The sequence below is a fragment of the Salvelinus alpinus genome, chromosome 4, assembly GCF_045679555.1.
Source record: "Salvelinus alpinus chromosome 4, SLU_Salpinus.1, whole genome shotgun sequence".
Classification (NCBI taxonomy): Eukaryota; Metazoa; Chordata; class Actinopteri; order Salmoniformes; family Salmonidae; genus Salvelinus; species Salvelinus alpinus.
This window is the reverse complement of record NC_092089.1, coordinates 47,491,373-47,501,900: the sequence shown is the minus strand read 5'-3', so window position 1 is coordinate 47,501,900 and position 10,528 is coordinate 47,491,373. Positions and strand designations below refer to the sequence as shown.

The 10,528-nt window shown below is 41.1% G+C and overlaps 1 protein-coding gene across 4 annotated transcripts; it reads left to right on the top strand.

Moving 5' to 3' along the window:
* The first annotated feature begins 931 nt into the window (after window positions 1-931).
* On the top strand, window positions 932-10,148 carry LOC139573773 (islet cell autoantigen 1-like). 4 transcript variants are annotated; one of them, XM_071397615.1, is made up of 14 exons: window positions 932-1,039; window positions 2,451-2,480; window positions 2,589-2,763; window positions 2,986-3,058; window positions 3,201-3,324; window positions 5,178-5,376; window positions 5,815-5,940; window positions 6,056-6,154; window positions 6,624-6,727; window positions 6,832-6,872; window positions 7,167-7,229; window positions 7,401-7,685; window positions 8,632-8,724; window positions 8,970-10,148. In XM_071397615.1, exons 2-14 carry the CDS (start codon window positions 2,464-2,466, stop codon window positions 9,089-9,091), a joined length of 1,521 nt encoding a protein of 506 aa, XP_071253716.1. In that variant the 5' UTR covers window positions 932-1,039; window positions 2,451-2,463; the 3' UTR covers window positions 9,092-10,148. The 4 variants fall into 4 exon arrangements, with proteins under 4 accessions (XP_071253716.1, XP_071253718.1, XP_071253715.1 ...); XM_071397617.1 differs by having other exon boundaries at window positions 960-1,059; XM_071397614.1 differs by lacking the exon at window positions 932-1,039 and adding an exon at window positions 1,115-1,597.
* The last annotated feature ends 380 nt before the right edge of the window (window positions 10,149-10,528 follow it).

Genomic DNA, 10,528 nt, shown 5'->3' with positions numbered 1-10,528 from the left:
TTTGTGCTCCACTAGTTGCCCTTTTCTTATGGCAACTGGCCACAATGCTTGCTGTTGTGATTGCACATTGCGATATTCCGCCTAATAGATATGGGATGTAAATTGTCCGGTGGCGATTTTTATGAATTGTTCAGCAGTCTAATGGCTTGGGGATAGAAGCTGTTGAGGAGCCTTTTGGTCCTAGACTTGGCACTCCGGTACCGCTTGCCGTGCGGTAGCAGAGAAAACAGCCAAAACTTGGGTGACTGGAGTCTCTGACAGTTTTATGGGCTTCCCTCTGACACCGCCTATTATATAGGTCCTGGATGGCAGGAAGCTTGGCCCCAGTGATGTACTGGGCCGTTCGCACTACCCTCTGTAGCACCTTACGGTCAGGTGCCAAGCAGTTGCCATACCAGGCGGTGATGCAACCGGTCAGGATGCTCTCGATGGTGCAGCTGTAGAACCTTTTGAGGATCTGGGAACCCATGCCAAATCTTTTCAGTCTCCTGAGGGGGAAAAGGTTTTGTCGTGCCTGTAATAAAAAGCATAGCTGGAGCACACCCAGATAAAATTATTTTGAGAGTCGCACATTCTATATATATATACTCCCAGTAATTTATTGAGTAAAACACCAACGTTACGGTATGACTGTGCCTTCAATAATATGTATTTATTTATTGATGTCATAAGTCAATTGTGCCACCTGGCAGTGATTAGGAGGCGGGATCATGATGATTTAAATGGTTTCACTGTCCATATCCTCAGGCGTTGCTGACTGCTGCCAGATCTTACAACGAAAGAACATGTATTTTAGGTATCAGCTAACCACATCATACGCTATGGCAATCTGTCAGTCGATGACAGTCGATGACGTAGCACACAACCATTGGTTGATGCCCATGCAACGTTTGAACAGGGGATCTCGACCAATGCGTGCCTGACTACCTCCGAGGTCTGGAAGATCAGATCACAATGCATCTTTTAATCGTCTGCACCTGTCTGAAGATGAGGGCACAATCAGAATATGGACAAGACAAAGGATGCAAGTTAGAACCAGGTATAAACAGAGCTTAACAGGTACATATTTTAGGAATAGTGAGGTGAGTTTTCAGAGCAGTGTGATATTATTATTTTTCCACATTAAATAGGAGCTTGTTAGTAAATGTCCTCTGTAGTGGGCATCAAGCAATTTTTACCTACTGTCCCCATTTAATGTAATTTCTCATATTTACTATCAACCTTGTCCTCAAGGCCACTACAGTTCACATAGGCCTACAATAAAAAATGTATACTATTTTTTTTCTCCCAAAACATTACTTGTAACGTGTGTTTTTTTCACGACGAACACATATGTAATGCAGGGAGGAAATTCATGCAAACCTATCGCCTTCCGCTTTATTTGCTAATCCCAAATATTTGATCAACAAACTGCGACTGCACCCTTTTTTATGGGAGCGAGTTTGGTGCGTTGTTACATGACGTCATCGATCATTCAGCGCAAGGATTGTATTCAACAGAATGAGATGCTGGTTACGCTGTATAGCCTAGTCAATAATAGTAGAATACATGTATGGACGTTGGCTATAGCTGAATGGTAGGCTATCAACACAGCAAGGTATGTGATTTTGATTTTCAATGTAAATTAATTGCTTTTGGTCAAAAGGTGTTTTGGCGGCTATAAGAATATGGAGAAGGCAGTCTGGTTCACATACGCTGATGATGTGAAGCGTTCTGCGTTTATTCTGGTACGGCGGCCGAGTAAACCGGACATTGCATTCATTCATATGCAGGAATCGTTTTATTATAAATCTTCTGTTATGGCATTATCCTTGGCCATCTGATAATGATAATGTCTTGAACAAGGTGAGTGCTTGCCTTGTCAGCGACAGGCCTAAAACCAGGTACCTTATTATCAGAGGCTGCTGAATCGTGACAGAGTATTGCCAGGCCCTTTCGGGTCTGCACTGTTTGCCTACAGACTAGACTAGCATGATAGGTTGAGCCTTGTTTAATTTTGTAAATGGTTATTGAATATATATATATCTCCTACCTATTTCTCAATGAATTGTTGTTGTTTGTTTTCAACTGTCTATCGAGCAAGAAAATGAGTCCACTAACATGATACATTTTATATAAATGTTTTTTTTAAAGGTATATAAAAAAATTATCCATTCATGCATGAAAATAACAGAAGGATTGGGATAATAAATTTACCATTCTCCCAATCATTTGCCCATGACTGTCAAGGATAACAAGCGGGGCAGCAGGTGCCCTTTTCAAAATGGTGTTGGATGTCAACTTTGTTTTCACAGTAGCTACTTTTGGTTAATATTTGACCTCAACCAATGGGCAGGTAGAAACTCATACAGTTTTAGTCCACTGTCAACACCATTGGTTCAGACCTACCTGGTGAATGGAGTTGAAGTTGGCCTGCAAAGCCATGACATAACACGTAACCTACGTTACAGGTAACCTGACAAAATGGAGAGGGGAAATTAGTGAGTACACAAACACTCACCATCTTTTAATTAACATCACAAATGTATTTGTTCTTTGCCATATGGTTGATAAAGTAACAAGACTGACTGTTTCGGATGTCATTGCAGTGGTGGCTACTCGCGGGAGTATTTTGACCGCTTTATTGAAAGCCAAGACTCGTCTGTTGTGAACAAGTTCCAGCAAAAGTACTGGAAAACCAAACAGAAGATCATCAAGGTCACGGGAAAGAAAGAGGACGAACATGTCGTGGCGTCAGACGCAGACCTGGATGGCAAGCTGGAGGTTAGCTTCACAGATCAAATGCTTCAAATCCGTTTTGTTACTGTGTCATGGATACATTGTCATAGATACAGAGAACTGTTGTGCCAATTACCAAAGACCTGACAATGTCAAGTATAAACCTCTGTTCATCTCACATAACATAGGCAGATGATTGTTAAATATTTGCTTAAAATGCATATATATTTGTTGACGGGCATAAGTCATTTTTCCATGGCTTTGTAGGTGTTTCACTCTGTCCAGAGAACGTGCATGGAGCTATTGAAGGTGATCGAGCAGTACCAGAGAAGAATCTGCTGTGAGTCTTCTCACCCTCACATCTGGCACCCGCTTCCATGTCGGACCCAGTTACATCTGGATACCCAAGGTTCTTCTGGACCCGGATTCTAAAGCCCTGTTCAATCCACTGAGTTCTACCATGTGGTTCTATCCCTCTTCAGTTCTATCCCAGGAGGAGAATGAGTTGGGGCGGTTCCTGCGCTCACAGGGCTCCCAGGACCGGACCAGGGCTGGAAAGATCATGCAGGCTACCGGGAAGGCCCTCTGCTTCTCCTCCCAGCAGAGGTTTGTACCTGGACCACACTACCAGAGGACAGACAGACACACTGGATATTGCAGTGTAGATAGATAGACAGACAGAATAGGGGGCTCACATTACAAGGTAGGGAGACAGACTACTATCCTGCATGTCTGTCACCCTCTACTAGAGGAAACGAGACAGACTACTAGTGTAGTGAGACGGACATGTAGGATAGTAGTCATAGGCGGTGTGTCCATAAGGCTAGGGGAATTAAATTGGCAAAATTGTATAGCCTAATTAGCCTACTCCTGTCGATACAAAAAAATGTAATCATTCAAAATAGGCTACTACACCAGAAAGCATGATTTGGCCACAGAGGATCATTAGCTTATTTTAAAATGGGTGGCAGGTAGGCTAGCTGTTAAGAGTGTTGGGCCAGTAACTGAAAGGTCGCTGGTTTGAATCTTTGAGCCGACTAGGTGAAAAATGTGTTTACTGCCCTTGAGCAAGACACTTTACCCTAATTGTACCTGTAAGTCGATTTGGATAAAAGCATCTTCTAAATGTAAAAAAAGATTTGCTGTGAATTGTTTTAAATCGCATTGCCTACAGTCGGAAGGGCCCGCAATTTCTGCAGCGTGCGCGGCAAATACCAAATAGATGATTGTTGAGTTGCGACTGTCAGTGAAAAGCAGAGACCCAGCCAGGCATATTGCAATATTTCAAAATCCAATCGCGGGAAAACATAGTTTTGAAAGCAAATGGCTGTTGCTGTAAAGAGAAGACGATGAAAATACTGTCTTTTAGTTATCAAAATTCTCAACATAATTGAGCGAACAAACTTATCAGCACCATCCGAGATCATCCACTATATATCCCCGGTGAGTGTTCACTGATCAGTGCCACTTGAAAGTTTGTTTTTGGACAATCATTTCCTCTTCCGGGTTAGATGGACGTCATATTGTAAGTATTTGTGTCTCTTTCAATTTTTATTGATCTGTTTGTCATTCTCAGCAGAGTAGGTTACCCTGTAATTTTTGTCGTATTTATAAAAAAATATTCTGCTTATAAAGTGTAGTAGAATTGCATGAAATGTGTTTATGAAAGGCCACATTTTTTCCTGTGCAAAGAAAGGAGAAGAAACATATCTGATATAGCCTATAGCTCTACGTCACTACGCGCTCAGCCATGCATTGAACTGTCTTTTTTTGCGAACAGTGATTGAGTTATATTATTAGCCTAAATCATGACTATCCAATCTACTCATCACATTATGAATAGTAGGCTATCTTACATAAGTCTGCAAATGTGATGATGCATAGAATGCTATATTTATAAAGGTACATTTTTTTGGGGGGGGTGAAAATGAACTTGAAACTCACATACTACCTATGATAGTAGTCTCCCTCTTACAGAGGAGAAGATAGACTACCAGTGTAGAGAGACATGAGATAGAAGATTGCGTCAATTGGCTCCTAAGGGACAGGCTAGGAGTCTGCTGTGTGTAGAGACAAAAAGAGAAAGAAAATGGCATACAGTGACAGCTTTGTATTCCGACAGACATAGGCCTGTACTGTATCAACACAGTACCCAGAGTGTTTGAATAGAAACTGATGACTCATAATTGAGAGAGTGCTACGATAATCCATGTTGTTTAGGTAAAGGTTTATCAGTTCATTTTTACTTACTGTCTGCCGCTCCATCTTTAAGCTTTAGTGACAATGACCCAGTCAAAAGATTCAGGAGCAGAAAAAAGGTGAACAGACAATCATCTTCTTTCTAAATGTACATTTTCGTCCAGCTGCTGCTCTTCACTCACTCATCCACATTGTATCAGCTGCACTTCATTTGGATGAGTGGATTTGTTCTCTGTTGATGAGTCTTTTGTCCCCCTCAGGCTGTCTCTGCGTAGTCCTTTGTCTCGCCTCTATCAGGAGGTGGAGACTTTCCGATACCGGGCCATCTCTGACACCTGGCTGACGGTGAACCGCATGGAACAGTCCAGGACAGAATACCGTGGAGCACTGCTCTGGATGAAGGATGTATCCCAGGAGCTCGATCCAGACACACACAAACAGATGGAGAAATTCCGCAAGGTTAGCATACTCTCTTTAGATATAGGTCTCAATCATATCAGGATGAAGGACTGTTTAAACAGTAAGAATGAAGTCTGTTGGCCAGATTGATTAAGCATTTGTACCAGTTTCTTTAGAGCGAATTTAAATCAGAATTTCACAGAATCAAACAGAAAATGGAAATTGTTATATTTACCACTAGATGGTGCAATTTACTGTAAATTTGTTGTGTGTGATTGTGTACTTCAGTATGGAGCTGATTCATGGGAACTAGGGGAAAGGCATGTTTGCTTCTGTTTTGTGTTGGTTACACTCAAGGGTTATCTTGAGTGAGAAAGACTTCAGTTGCACTTGCAACATCTGTGTATTCTCATGTGTGATCTTTATTCCATGCAATGTTGTGCCTATGTTATGATCCTGTCTTCCTTCTGTTGAGTAATATTTAATCTCTCCTCTCAGGTTCAAGTGCAGGTGCGAACCACTAAAACAAGCTTTGACAAACTGAAGAATGATGTCTGCCAGAAAGTCGATTTATTAGGAGCCAGCCGCTGCAATCTGCTTTCTCATGTTTTAACCACATACCAGGTACGCCAGAATATCAAGGAGTGGTGTATGCATGCACAGAAAGTAAAATAACAATTATTGCATAATAGTAATTGTTGGCTACAGCCTTGTGCTAATATGTATTTTTGTGTTTCAGACCACCCTGTTGCACTTCTGGGAGAAGACGTCTCACACTATGGCTGCCATTCATGAGAGCTTTAAGGGCTGCCAGCAATATGAGTTCTCTACAATCAAGGTGAGGGAAGCCTCTATCATATTTTTTATTTTATTTAACCTTTAACTAAGTCAGCTAAGAACAAATTCTTATTTAAAATGACTGCCTACCCCGGCTAAACCCTAACGACGCTGGGCCAATTGTGCGCCGCCCTATGGGACTCCCAATCACGGCCGGTTGTGATACAGCCTGGAATCGAACCAGGGTCTGTAGACACCTCTAGCGCTGAGGTGCAGTGCCTTAGAACGCTGCGCCACTCGGGAGCCCTATCCCTCTGTAAGCTGTATCATCTTTGTCAGGATTTTGGAAACGGTGAACAGTCCGTTTTTATATCTATGATATACTCAAAAGGTACAGGTACAGTGTTTTACTTTACAATAACGAAGAACAGTGTGTTTCACCATAAGGCCTCACTTAGATGACAGCACAAGGTGGTGTTGTCAGTGTCATGTCTTGTGACGTTGTCAGTATGTCATTCTTCTACTTCCAGAGCCTCCAAGACCCCATGGATAAACTGTCATCTCAGGGATCAAAGAAAAAGAGGGAGAAGAAAGTCATAACAAAGACCGATCTTGAGGAGGCTGCAGATGACCAGTAAGTGAAATCCATACATGACAGAATTAATTTAAAGTCTTACATTAGGCTACACACGATCCTATACTGTACACTACATGTAACATGTTTTTTGTTGTCCTTAGACTTATCTCAATAGATCCCAATGAAGAGTCCAATGAAGAAGGTAACGGACAACAGTTTATTTGTGAATATTTCAACTAATTAACAAGTCATTGTAACGCACACTTGTTCTATATTGATGGATTTAGGACTAGATTAAATCACATTCCTGACACCCGCATAGCTGTTGTGTTGACAGTGTCTGAGGTGGAATTCTGTTAGAGCTGTCAAATCCACAAGTATTATGCCTATTCCGGACATTGCCATTGGCTGCATGGAATCCGGGTTAACGCTTAATTTGATTGAATCTAGGCCTTAAACCAAGTTACCATGCACTTTTCACTCTCATCCTGTGCAGCTCAAACCAAGACACCTTCTGGACAATTCTTTGAAGAAATCGACCTTAATAGACAAATGACAGGTAATGTACAGAAGCACCACCTCAATGTATGTGTCCTAAATGAATACCAGAGAAAAATATATGAACAGATCATGTGAAATTATTTCACCCTAAAAAACATATAATCAACTACCCATTATTTGGCCCTACGGCCCACCTCTAAATAACACAGTATTTGATTGGTAATTCCAGGGCCTGAGGATCTTCTCTCAGCCTTCTCTCGTCAGGAGCAGGAGGAGGGTGGGGAGAGGGACAGCATGGCCTTGTTGAATGAGATTCTGGGCAGCACGTCTCTGGATGAGGGCGAGTTCTCACAGGAGTGGCAGGAGGTGTTTGGTAAGGGGGACCAGGGGAGCGGAGCCACTAGTAGAGGGGGCCTAGTGGAACCCCAGCAGGAGGAAGACTCCTCCATCTTCCTCCCATCTCACCTCCTGGACCAGAACAGGAACAGGAACAATCTCCAATCTTCGCTCTCAGGTCAGAGGTCAAATACTGTAGATCATACAACACTGTTGTGCATATTTATTCATTGGTCAGATTGCATTGCTCTTCATTGAAAAACAAACCATGTGAAGCATCACCGTATAGTTCTTCCAAAACACAGGATGTTGTGGAGAGAAAGCATGTAAAAGATCATCCTTGATTAAATTGAGGAGAAATCCCTGACCAGAGTATGAAGCATGCGACAATTGAATAAATTTGTATTATTGGCGTAATTAAATTAAACCCTGTGGTTGGTTAGATTTTATGAATGAGCCCAGAAATGACATAATTAGGGCTGTGCAGTCAGCCTTGACAGTTTTTCTTCTCTCTGAATAAGTACTTCAACAAATAAACCTTTTTTTTTCACCATGCGTAACTATTTCCACACTGAGAGAAGTGGCACTAAAATTATTATTTTTTAAACTACAGCTGTATAAGTAATAGGCACTGGCTATTTGATTTGCTTACCCATAGCTAATTGCTAATCTCTTTCCATTTCTCTCTGGGTCTGGGCAACGAATACTAGTCCATCATCTGTTTTTGTGTTTGTCTATATTCACCGTGGGGGCTAGTGAAGTGAACAGTCATACTGAAATATAATCTTTAAACCTCATGTGGATCTAAATGTATTATTAAATAAGTTTCCATTTCACACCACTTGTACAGGGTACATACATACTTGTGCATGCGTGAAACTGGACAAATATAAATAAGTACCCCTTATTTGACCTTTGAAATGGTTATGGACTGACAAAATTGTATTTTGGAGAACATGCATAGATTTTGTAAAGACATGCAGTTTTCAATAATAGCAATATTCTTGTCTATTGCACAAAGTCCTGTTCATACAAAAGTTCTGTGTGAAAGTCATTTATTGTCTCCTGGATCAAGCAACGATGTGTATCCCCTCAAGATGGGTCTTTCTGCATCTCCCTTCCAGATTGGGCCACGAGCATTCCACAGCCCATCTCCCAGGCAACAGAGCAATCATCTGGAGCCAATCAGAACCCCTCTAGGCCAACAGCAATGAGAGGTAGGATTGGGCCAAACGAGTAAAACATATGAATAGAATTGAAAGAAAGGGTTTAGCTCATAAAAAAATCTGTTTCCAGCAAGAACCTGTGTTTATGAGTGCTTTCGGAGTACTTGTTGGGTATAAATATTACCAGGAATAGCACAATGTCTGAGTCAAATGAAGCCCTGTATTAAACAAGACATTACTATTCAACATCAAAGTTTACAGTGTGAGATGGTTTACCTTTGGTTCTGATTGTACAGAGACGCCAGAGACCGCCAAAGACCTTTCAGCCTGGTTTAACCTGTTCGCCGACTTGGACCCTCTGTCGAACCCAGACGCAGTAGGCAGGAGTGGTCAGGAGCATGAGCTTCACAACGCATAGACCTGCGACCTGATTCGCGTCTAGGGATCCTACGCTATAAGTTAGCATAATGCACAACAAGGTTATGGTTATTTTGCTGTTAACATTGTTCTAGGGTCATCTCTCTCAACCCCTGTCCTACTCCTTACCATTGAGTTAAACAACAAATTGACCCTGGACCAGCTGTTAAGAATGCATTTACTGTATCAATCAATTGAGCTTGAAATCATGAATTCCAAAAGAAAACAAATGTTATGTCTTTTTATGTTTGACATGATTTATCAATGTTTATACGTTAAGTTGTCAGAGGGTAGATGCTTTCAACAACCAAAATATGTACGAAGGATTCAGGATGAGCTTTTTCAGAATTATTGACTTGTCATTCGGGTATACCTGTAAGCTTTCTGGTGGTGACAATGATGAGGCCTTTACACCCATCTCGACAATAGGAAAATCAGTATGAAAGGGTAAAATAAGTATCAGTTTTGTCTGATAGATCATACATTTATTGCATGTTTTGTGTATTCCTTATTTAGTTGTGTGTGTGATTGTACTCACAATATGTTATTGTTGACAATAACATATCTAACATTTGATTTATTTGAGATACCATGTCTTTAGGGCCTGGAATACATTTAAGGCGCGTTATAGAGCAGCACACTAGACAGCCGACAATGTATCTTTTTAAGAGATTTTCTCAGACGTTTGCAGAAATCCTATTCACGGTAACCACTGCACATGTCGGCTCAAGCGTAAATGACCTTAGTCTGTTCTATAGCACGCCTCAGATTAAATCCCAGCCTAGGTGTACATTTATTAACTAGCTGCACCTTTTCAAGTACACAATCTGTGTTATATTGCTTGGAGAGCAACCTGTGGAAGGGCGAGAATACATATGTTGTAATTGGTGACTGGTTTTAAGTGTGTAAACAATTAGAGAATGATATTTACATTTTATTAATTGAGTGCTGAAGAAGCGTGCATTTTGATTGTCAGTAAAAATGTTGCTAAATGAGACTAACTTATTAGAATTAAACTATTGCCCTTATTTACATAAAAGCCTTGTTTATTCCTGTTATGTATTGTTGCTTTATTTGAATGCTGCAAAGCTATGCTGTTCCTCTATTGTCAGGTTACAACTACCACAAGACTGTATTCTTCCTCTTTGGTTAATTAGCTTTGAATAGATATTAGAGAATGCACACATCCCACTATGAATCCCTGAGGCATATGCTGTCACTGTAGGCGTCCTCTGAACCATGAAACTAAACTAATAAGCCAGGTTAAGGGGTTCTAGGGCTCAATTCAATCCGTATCGCAGAAGTTCAGCGCTATAGCATGCTTAAAATAACATTTCTGATTGAGATGGTGAATGCCGTCTCTGCGAACGCAGGAACATTGCCTTTAAATTAAATTTGTGCTATAGCGCTGAACTTCGGAGATACGGATTGAATCGAA

Coding starts and splice junctions, on each gene's coding strand:
- LOC139573773 (XM_071397615.1), top strand. Junction 3,059..3,200: donor GTACCAGAGAAGAATCTGCT/GTGAGTCTTCTC, acceptor ATCCCTCTTCAG/TTCTATCCCAGGAGGAGAAT. Junction 6,155..6,623: donor ATGAGTTCTCTACAATCAAG/GTGAGGGAAGCC, acceptor TTCTACTTCCAG/AGCCTCCAAGACCCCATGGA.